This window comes from Quercus suber, unplaced genomic scaffold (genome assembly GCF_002906115.3).
Source record: "Quercus suber isolate HL8 unplaced genomic scaffold, Cork oak 2.0 scaffold_62, whole genome shotgun sequence".
In the NCBI taxonomy this organism is placed as follows: Eukaryota; Viridiplantae; Streptophyta; class Magnoliopsida; order Fagales; family Fagaceae; genus Quercus; species Quercus suber.
Genome location: NW_027069527.1, coordinates 960,333 through 971,068, shown reverse-complemented (window position 1 = coordinate 971,068; position 10,736 = coordinate 960,333). Strand labels below are relative to the sequence as shown.

The window sequence follows — 10,736 nt, the reverse complement described above, 5'->3', positions numbered from 1 at the left end:
TTTAATTTTTGTCAATTTACAATTTTAACCTCATTTTTATGTTTTAAGAACAATGATAAGTGATTCTCAAAAAAAATAAAATAAAATAAAATAAAACAATGATAAGTTAATTAAATTATGAGTATTTTTAAAAATAAAAAATAACTAACTTTCGTTTCTCCAAAAAAAAAAAAAAAAACTAACTTCCTGAACCTTCTTAATAACCTTAATATATTAAGAGGTAAAATCTTCAAGAATTTTAGGAAATCTTTGACCAGTGGTATAATAATAACCCATGATAATATTCATAACATAATTAACCATAATAAATAGCATTAGGCGTGAACTGCGTTGTATTAATAAGAAGAAACTCAGGAAAGACACAAAAGGTAACAAAGCTGATCTTCAAAGTTCAAACTTCAGAGAGAGATGGAGGAAGGGAAGGGAGTGGTGAAGCACATACTGCTGGCCAAGTTCAAAGATGGAATCTCAGAGAACCAGATAGAGGAACACATCAAGGGCTATGCCAACCTCGTCAACATCGTTGAACCCATGAAGTCTCTCCACTGGTATTAAAAAAAAAAAACCATAAACTCTCATCAATTTCCTTTTTGATTTTGGTTTCAACTCTTTTAACGTTGACCGATCTCCATTTCTGCTTTTGCTGTCTTTGAATTTTCATCTTTTGTATAAATTAACGTTTGCATATGATGGGACATTTGATATTGATGAATTGGCAATTGGGTCTGTAAGATTATGGAAGCTAGAATTAATATGTGTTATATAATTATATTCCAATAAAGAGCAGGTTGAAACTCTTTATAAAAAAAATCCAATAAAGATGATTTTTTTTTTTTTTTTTGAAAAAAAAAAATGATTTTAGTGAAATGTGGCCGACTTTGTTGGGGATCTGACTCCAAAATTTTGGGACTGCTTAGTTGTTATTGTTATTGACTTTTGTGAAATCCTATAAAATTCAACTCAGATGTATATTACAAAGATCTTCCAAATCCTAAATTCTATTTTGGGTGATGAGATGGTGGCTTTTAATGTGTCTTCTTAACGGTCGTCAACTTGGTTCATGGAACCTGATGCTGCAAGATTCACCTAATGTGTGAAACTAGAGTTTCGAGTTTTGCTGGGTTTCATGAGGCCTCCAATGGCATCATCATAATTTATCAAGTAACAATCTAAATCATTTTTTTAGTTGAGACTTGAGGGCCAGTTGTTGTTAATAAGAAAGCAGATTAGGTTTGGAGTGTTTGTAGCATTGTCACATACTAAAAGTTGATAGAAAATTGGGTAGGAGCCTAGAAGATCTTTAATGGCTAATGGGGTTTGGATTTCAGAATCCCCAAGAAGGAAGACAGATTTTGTGTCTTACAGCAAATTTCGTTAAGCAAATAATCTGTTACCTTCACACTTGTTAGTTGTTACATTAGGTCTGACTGTTTATTTCCCACCTTGAAATTCTTAGGTTGCATTGCATGCTAGGAGTATCATATTTAGCTGAGAAAGGGGAAGTACAGACTGTTTTATAAAGCAAAACATTGAATGTGACACATTACATATTGTTTATTTAGGCAAGATATTGAATTTTATTTTTACTTCTGTAATTTGTTTAGTAATGATTGGAAGGGTTTCAACTCCAAAGCATTTGAGAAAATATCTACATTGATCACCCTACAATACTTATTAAAACCACTTTAGTTATCAATTGCCATGATATCAAGCTCTTACACACTCGTGCTGCCTGCTCATCAGTTCTAACATCTTGATTGAATGAATGAGAGACTTGCGTTGACTGTTATGAATGCTAGGGGGCAACCACTAGGCCTTAAATTGTTTGATAGATGAATACATTGATTAGACAAAATAGCCAATAGCCTTGTTACTTGGGCCCTTAGGGCATTGTTTGGTCCGATTTATAAGAAGAACCAGGGTTTGAATCCCACCTGACCCACCTGTTCTAACAATTGAATAATCAAAACATTGATTAGACAAAATTCCTAATAGAGAATTTAAATTTTTATGCTAGTTGTCAATCTACCGCAACCCTTCTCTTTTTCCTGGGCTTAGGACTGGCTATGAACAAAATATATGACACTAAGCACAAATGTAGGCAAAGTTTGATTAGAAAAATAATGATTGGAATATTGCAATCCGTGGTGGAGTGGAATGCTACTGGTTTTTGAGATTATTGGCTGTCTCTTGAATCTGGGATGATCCCAACTATTGTACGTAGTCAAGCACACATTGTGAAATATGAATATCAGATAGCCGGATATCAACTGAAAATATACGTATATACAAACCTATGTAGGTTTTTTTAGCTTGTAAAAATTTAGACAAGTTGTTTATGTCCATTGAATTTGTTTTGAAAAATCTGCCCCTGCGCTCATAGCTATTAAATCAGTAATCTTCTCTTACCAAGTCTTCACTGGATATATAAAATCTACAGTGAATTTTGGTAACTGAAATACTGTTTTAAGTTGCCTTCCTAACTTCATAGATCTTAACTTTGTTTTTCACTTATTGTATATTAATATTACAACTACTTTAACAGGGGCAAGGATGTCAGCATTGAAAACCTGCATCATGGTTTCACTCATGTCTTTGAATCTACATTTGAGACTAAAGAGGGTCTTGCAGAGTATATAGCTCATCCTGTTCATGTTGAATTTGCAAACGGGTTCCTTTCCAACTTGGATAAAGTCCTTGTGGTTGACTTCAAACCTACTACCGTTGATATCTGAATCAAAAGAGCAGTGGCAGTCATCTTAGATCCATCTATGCTGCCTCTTATTGGAACTTTGCTATGCATAAGGTTTAAAAATCAGGTCTTATCTTATTGAATGTGGTGAAGTGTCTTTCTTTTTGTTTTATCTTTGATATGTCAAGTTAGATTAGGGCTTGTTCCCAAAAATTAATAAATTTATGGAAACCTATGCATATTTCTCAATTATTCCGAAAAGCTGCTAATTTAAGCTCTACTTTATTTCTCTTCTCTGGCACAAAAAAGGAACTCAAAGTCTATCATTTCCATCTTCTATGTTTTGATATTGGAGAGTATGGTTAAATCTTCCCTCAAGTTTTTTACTACTAAATATATTGTCCAGATGTGTTGAGTTAATCACAGTGGAAGTTTTATCCATAAATAGTTAAAAGCATCTTAATAGTGCTCATTGACAGGTGATAGGCTTAATTATTGGGCCTAAGAAATGAAGTGGTATCACTGTTTAGGGTGTGTTTGGAAACTACTCTTCTTCTTTTTTTTTTTTTTTTTTTCAAAAACTATTTTCTATTTTCTATTTTCTATTTTTTAGACCAAAAAAATTGTTTGGTAACTCAAAATAGGCCGGAAACAAAAATAGTTTCCAAATCTCAATTTCCAAAGGAAATTGAGAATAGCTAATAACCTGTTTTCAGTTATGACTTATGAAAACACAGAGAAACTAAATGGACTTAATGAAATCTAGGCTTTGAGTCCTAGCTGAAACAAAAAGGCAGAACCAAATGCACAGTAACAAAGTCCAAATTAAACTTGCGGCCAAACTGAAACCCACTTTCCTCTCGTCATCCATGAAATCCTCTTTAGTTCACAGCCTGACTCGCGGAATTACCAAACATGACAAACTCGAGCATCGATTACCAATTTACCATTTACCAATGATATATGAAGAAACGACCCAAGCCTTGAGTTAAATGAGACTTCATGTTCAGGTTTCGGTCTTATGTTTTGAAAGATACAAACAATGCCTATGTGTTCAGACTTATGGCCTGTTTGGATGTTTAAAAAAGGAGGAGGAGTAGAGTAGAGGGAGGGAGAGTAATCTAATTACCTTGTTTGGAAGTTTTTTAAGGAATGAGGGGGAGGGGTTTGGAGGGGTTTGGAGGGGTTTCAACTCCCTCTAGCCCCCCATTTTTAATTCCCCAAAATTGGAGAGATTTGGAGGGAGAGTAGAGTACATAAACTATTAACTAAGTAAATTACCTAATTTACCCTTATTATATTAACAAAATTACACAAGGGGAAGGGCTAATTACTCCATTCCCCCTTACTAATTTTAAAAACATCCAAACAAGGTGGAGGAGAATCATTTTCCTCTACTCTCCTCCCCACTACTCCCCTCCCCTCTACTCCCCTTTACTCTCCTCCATCTCTAAACTTCCAAACAAGCCATTAGTGAGCTTGTTTTAGTCTGGCAACAAATGCATGTACCCGCTATGCTGGCATGTGATTGTTTAGACACATCTTTTTTTTTTTTTTTCTTTTTTATTATTAATAAAAAATTCATAGATTAACCTAAGAAACAATATATAATATATTGGTTCATCATATAGTTAATAGTCAAACTAACCAAACGTGTTTTTTTTTTTTTTTTTTTTCCTATATCAAAAATCGATTGCTATCTTTTTTTTTTCTTTTCTTTTTTTGGAGAAAAAAATCGATTGCTGTCTTAATTTGACGATAAAGAGCTATCACCAGGAACAAACGTCATATGTTAAAACTCTAAAAAAAACCAAATGTGTTGCAATTAACTTAATTGGTAAAGTCTCTTATGATTGAATAAGAGATCTGAAATTCAATTCCCGCCTATACCAAAAATCGATTGCTATCTTTTTTTTTTCTTTTTTTTTTGGAAAAAAAATCAATTGCTATCTTAATTTGACGATAAAGAGCTATCACCAGGAGCAAACGTCATATGTTAAAACTCTAAAAAAAAAACCAAATGTGTTTTTAATTTTGGAAACACAATAAAATCATTTTTTATTTTTATTCCCCAAAACAAGTTTTTGGAAACTAAAAGAAATAAGGCAATGGGTAGGATTGGAGTATAATTGATTAGTAAATTTCCTAATTTGATTCAAACACATGAAGGGTCTAGTTAACGGGGTGCCCTTAGAGAAACAATTAATAAACCATTTTAGGAAAGTCTTGACACCACCTTCATGAGAAATATGAAAAGTCATTAAAAAAATTAATTTTCTTTTTCTTTTTCATAAAAAGTTTTTAAAAATATTTCTTAAATCAATACTCTTAGAGCATTCGTTAAATTTTTCCTATAATTAATTGACTTTGGAAAGGAAAATATTGTTTGTGTATTATTAATTAATGCAATAAATTATTTGAATTTAATTGGAGAACCAAAAAGCCTACGTTTAAGGACCTAATTTAAGTTTTTACCAATGCTATAACTTGACAGTAACAATGGACCTAATATAATAGTACCACTCCTCAAAAGCCAACACTTAATTAGCTAGGCTTAAAACATTATTAAATAAATAACTAATCCAAATCCAATTAGCTCAACTCACTCCTCAAAAATTATATAAATAAAAAAAGTTAGTATTTTGGCTTGATGATAAAAGACAAATCACTAGCGCAAATGTCATAAATTTCAAATCCTATCGTATCTATCAATCAATAAATAAAATCATATTTACAAGAAAACATGTAAGATTATTTGATAGATTATATTGACGTTACAACTTGATCATCCAGCCAAATACACGTATATAAAGACTATGCCTGGTCAAGGCAGAAATTTGGTCATAACCAGAATGATACTACAAAAATCTAACAAATTCTTGTTGCTTTTTTGTAGTGTAGATGGATCAGCTGGTGGTTGCCTAAAGTTTTCTCCACAAGCATTAAACTCTCCCATAGCAGTAGCCGCTGCATCCTTTAGACCATTCTTGTTACCTTCTATCAATCTCTTTTTGGCTTGCTTAAAGTCACCAATAGCATTATCATAGTTTTTGGAACAAGAAGTGTACCTTTCCTTTAGTTGAGGATTATCAGTGTTTTGTATTAGTGAGTGGATTTGATCACTTGTGGATGTAGCATTGGATTTTGCTAAGTAAATGGTTATTCGAGCAAGGCCTGTAATGTCTCTTTTGTGGGGATGATCAGCATATGGTTTTAGAATCCCCAAACAGAAAGAGGGGTTTAGGGTCTTAGTGCAAATAGCATTAATCGTAGACTCGCTCACTTTCAAAACTAGATTTGCTGATGAGGGAGTACTTATGAATATGATCATTAGCAAAAGAGAGAGTATAGAGGATGAGCTAGGTAATGGAATAGCCATTTGTATCTCTTTTTTGATAGCTTCCACTCTATTCTGAAGTTGTAGAATTGTTTTATTTGATTGCAAGAAGAACATTATATAGTCAGTGAAGTGGAAGTTTAAGCGTGTGAACTGTGAAGCATTTAAGATTTATTAATTATTATCATGCATGCATTTGAAGTTTCCTTTTTATTTATGGTAGTTTGGATACTCCATTATTTATGGCCTTTCTAATTGCCTTCGTTGGCAAGAAATCTAGTAACCTTTCATCATCTTCCTCTTGCGTGAATCAAACGACTCAGTTGTAAAAACCTTAGGACATGACTTATATATACGTATGGTATTTTATAGTGCTAGTTTGCTAGAGGTTTAAACGACACCATTTTTTTTTTCCAAGATAAGCATGATGATTTTATTTATTTCCTAAAGAAGTTTAGCCAAACCGAGTTCAGTAACCTGAACTTGTAACTTAAGTAGGGGCATTAAAGTGCAGAATTTTGGATTCTTAACATTAAAAAAAAAAAAAAAAATTAAAGTATAGGCAAGAGAACCAGTTCTAAAACAGTGTTTTTTTTTTTTAATTTAAGATAATTTTAACATATGGCATCTATAGGGTCAAGATTTGTGGCCCAAGCCCAAAAGATCTAGAGTCTAAGCCCAATGAACTGAAGACAATGAATTTGTAGAAGGTGAGTGAAAGAGCTGGGCTGGATAGGAATTAAACAACGGCTAGCATGAGATTCAAAGATAAATAAACATAAAAACACTCATAAAGCCTCCCTGAATAAACATCTGAGGAGATAGTTTATCAATTAGAATCTTGTTTTTGAACTCTAAAAATCTTTTATACTACAGTTTCTCTCATTTCTCCACTCTCTATTCCCCCCCCCACCTTCTTATGGGGGATCTTTTACATTATATAGTGTCTTTTGGATCATCTTGATCATACATTTGTTCGTTATCTGAGTATCTACTTGAGTATATATCCCATCAGGCATTTTCTTTGGTTCTCTGTGATTAGTGGTGGTTGAGAGTGCACTGTTCAGAGGTCTTCTCCACATTAATGCAGCCAAAAAAGTTGCTATAGTACATTTAATGTGGTAGTAGCAGCTTTTTCTCCAGATATTTATCCGTTCTTATCATTTCCACACATGCTTGAAGTTTATCCTTATTATTGGAATCGTCAGGAAGGCCACTTGAACCACCCAGGTACTTGCTTGACCGAGAATCTCCGTATCCGAGGAGATCATACTCTTCGGACCACTGACGCTCTCTTCGGACTGTACTCTTCGCTCATTTTCAGGTATATTTTTCCCACCTAGGTTCTTTCTCAATCACTTTCTCCTCTTCGGACACGCCCTAGTCTTCGATTAGGGCCTTAGGCCCATTACATAACTCTGGGCTTTTACCCCCACAATATCCGTTCATGATAATTACTCTTTATCATCATATCAAGATACCAATCGGTTTTTGGTATAGGCGGAAATTGAATCCCAAATTTCTTATTCGATACCAAGAGACTTTACCTGTTGAGTTAACTGGAACTTACTAAAACAATGTAATCTGGTAACATCAATTGGTGAAAATTAACAAACCATGCACAAATAAAGCTTTGTTACTAGACCATCCACCTTGTTGTACCACACAAGTAGAATATCGAATTAGAAACACTCTCATTCATATCATAAGGGTGTTAAAAAATTAAAAATGATGTATATAATTTATATAAAAAAAAATAGAATTAATATTGTTAGAAAAATATACTTTATCAACTGTCTAAATTAAATAGATCTTATTCATCTCGATAAAGGGTGAGCATAGCCATTAACCATTTTGGCCTCAATGCATTCAAATGAAGCAAAAGTTCATTGGGACATTATATTAGAAATGACTAGGATGATAGAACAAATGTTTTCTAAATCTTTATTTCTCTTTGGAAGTCTTGAAGGATCAGCTGGTGCCCCTTTGAACCTTTCCTCGCAATCATGAATTTCATTCAAGACACCAGTCGTTTCAACGTTTACACCACCATAGTCCCTAGAGCTCAAGTCTGTTTTGGCTTGGTCAAGGTCACCAATGGCTATATCATAATTTTGGGAACATGATGTGTAACACTGTTTTAATTGAGGGTTATTTGTCTGCTTGATAAGTGATTGGATTAGCTTGATAGTTTCCGTAGCATTTGTTTGTGCCAAGTCGATGGTGAATTGGGCAAGGCCTAGAAGAGATTCGAGCACACGAAGATCAGATTCTAAAACATCCAAACAGAGAGAAGAATTTGGGGTTCTTGAGCAAATATTTTTCACCATATCATCAGTTACCTTTGTACTTGGCATTATTCCATTCCCATATGAAAAAGTAACTAAGGAAAGTATTAGTAGAAGTGAAGCCAGAAAGGAGTTACCAAGAGTAAAAGCCATTATTCTCTGAATACTTTGAGCCCCCTTTTTTAATTTTGTGATATTGCACAGAAGGAGATCATTATATAGTCACTAATTACCATAGCAAAGTGTATGGTTTGTTCTTAGAAAGTGCACTTGGGACTCATTTATTGATGAATACTTTTTTGACTCAAAAATAAAATTATTGATTTTTTTTTTTGAGAAACAAAAAATATATTAAAAAAATTATTGATGAATACTAATAAATTTGAAAAACTTTGGAGATTGTCTATTTATTTGCTATTATTGCAAGAAATTCAAGTTTTCTGTATTTAACTAGTATTTCAGATTCCACAAATTTCCAAGTATGATTTCATAAATAAACACAATTATAATAAATACCTATTTATGAGTATCTTAATTATCAACCATTATATTTAGGGGAAAAAAAATCATAGAGAATATTATGTGTTTGTTTGGGAACAACTTATCTAACTTTTTGCTGAAAACTTTTTGCTAAAAGTGTATTAAAGTATACTTGTACCTTAAGAAATTTTGAAAAAAAAATGAGAAAATGCAAAAAAAAAAAAAAAAAAAAAAGTGAGATTTTAAAAAACTGTACATAAAAACTAAAAGCTAAAGCTGAAGGCCAAACAAACTATATAGGGAAAAAATTTGACTCCAAATATGTTTAGAGTATTGGGCTTGATTGGGTTAAGTGAGTCATGTTTATTGCATATGATGAGTACTAATGTTATCTTCTTGTTGGTAGATGACGTGTTTCATCATGTGTAATGCATAAAACTCTCTTAGTTGATTGAGTTAAGTGAGTTATCTTCCTATTAGTAGTTGGAACCTAAGACTCAAAATATGTTTGGAGTCAAACATTGGCCATATTATATTTTTGTTGGACATTCTAGTATATTGCTTGAATTACTAATTAGATAACAATAATGTTACTAACCCAACATTCAAAACCATATAAGAATGTTGTTATGGTTCCACTCCATGATGATTTTCTTATTATCAACACTTAGATTAAAACACCAATTGGTTTTGAGTGTAAATAAGAGACTTTACTGGTTAAACTAACACCATATTTTAGGTTTTAAGTAAAAAACTGATATGGTGTAATTATGTGTGGCAGGATATTTTTAGTTTTTATTTTTTATTTTTTGAGAATGAGGATATTTTTAGTTTTAAGTAAATGATTGACGTGGAAATTTCTTATTGAATGTTGTAAAACTTTAGTTTTATACCATATCCTTACCAAATTTAGACTCATACAGGAAAGTTAAACAAAAATATCTTCTATGTTTTTTTCCCCATAAAAGTTGATAATTATGATACTTATAAATGGATATTTATTATGATTGGGTTTATTTATAAAGTCATTTATTGTAGCATTTAAAGAAAATACAATGTGACCAGATTCTAATGGAGGGTATAAATATAAGAAGTTTTATAAAATCCTTATAGTATTTAAACATATCAAAAATAGGTTAAAGTACACTTTCTCCCATTTAATTATCAGGTCATTTGCACCTTTTCCTTTCTTAATTATTTGATCATTTGCAATTCCTCTCTCAAGGTATTTTATAAATTTGAGTAAATTTTATATGAATATTCCATTATGTGTTAAAAACAAAAAAAACAAAAAACAAAAAAGAAGAGAGAGAGAGAGAGAGAGAGAGAGAGAGAGAGAGGGAGAACGTTTTTATAGTTTAGGTGAAAAGGTGGGAGAAAATTGTGAACTAGCTTGTACACAAAAGGGGTAGCAACCCATTATGCCTTTTTAAAGCCCATTTTATTTCGGCAAACTGCTAGAACTTAACTAAGATTTGAACAAAATTTTCCTTTAAATTAATTTGAAATAATTTATTATTGTTTATTGATGATTCATACAGGCATACTTTTCCTGCACAACCTAGTAAATATGCCAGGGGCCCAAGGGATTAAAAATAAGTGTAAAATGTTATTTAAATTATCAGGTAATCAATTTTTTTTTTAAATCCACTAAATCATTTTGACGCAAAACTGGAACCGAACACATGCTAGACAAAAGTCATTGTCTATCCTACCTCTATAGAGTTTTTTTTTTTTTTTTTTTTGGGGGGGTGGTGTTGGGGGAGAAACAATCCTAACTCTATGGAGCAATGTTACATTATACATACAATACAATAGTTTCCATAACTATTTGAGTTCATAAATTTTTATTAGTTTTCTTATGAACTCATATTACTCATTACTAACATTACTTTCTTATTTACCAATAACAATTTGTCACTTTTTTATGTCTTATTTA

General features: G+C 32.1%; 3 protein-coding genes across 3 annotated transcripts; 1 reads left to right on the top strand and 2 right to left on the bottom strand.

The window, feature by feature from the left end:
* The first annotated feature begins 292 nt into the window (after window positions 1–292).
* Window positions 293–2,944, top strand: LOC112022350 (stress-response A/B barrel domain-containing protein HS1). Its single transcript, XM_024054915.2, has 2 exons — window positions 293–548; window positions 2,546–2,944. Exons 1-2 carry the CDS (start codon window positions 409–411, stop codon window positions 2,733–2,735), a joined length of 330 nt encoding a protein of 109 aa, XP_023910683.1. The 5' UTR covers window positions 293–408; the 3' UTR covers window positions 2,736–2,944.
* A 2,572-nt stretch (window positions 2,945–5,516) lies between these two features.
* LOC112022336 (pectinesterase inhibitor) lies at window positions 5,517–6,071 on the bottom strand. The gene has a single exon (XM_024054899.1). It carries the CDS (start codon window positions 6,069–6,071, stop codon window positions 5,517–5,519), a length of 555 nt encoding a protein of 184 aa, XP_023910667.1.
* A 1,844-nt stretch (window positions 6,072–7,915) lies between these two features.
* LOC112022337 (pectinesterase inhibitor) lies at window positions 7,916–8,470 on the bottom strand. The gene has a single exon (XM_024054900.1). It carries the CDS (start codon window positions 8,468–8,470, stop codon window positions 7,916–7,918), a length of 555 nt encoding a protein of 184 aa, XP_023910668.1.
* Between the last annotated feature and the right edge of the window lie 2,266 nt (window positions 8,471–10,736).

Excerpts from the sequence above, each read along its gene's own strand:
- LOC112022350 (XM_024054915.2), top strand. The coding sequence starts at position 409 with ATGGAGGAAGGGAAGGGAGTGGTGAAGCACATACTGCTGGCCAAGTTC. Across the intron at positions 549-2,545 it reads CCCATGAAGTCTCTCCACTG|GGGCAAGGATGTCAGCATTG; the intron begins GTATTAAAAAAA and ends CTACTTTAACAG.
- LOC112022336 (XM_024054899.1), bottom strand. The coding sequence starts at position 6,071 with ATGGCTATTCCATTACCTAGCTCATCCTCTATACTCTCTCTTTTGCTA.
- LOC112022337 (XM_024054900.1), bottom strand. The coding sequence starts at position 8,470 with ATGGCTTTTACTCTTGGTAACTCCTTTCTGGCTTCACTTCTACTAATA.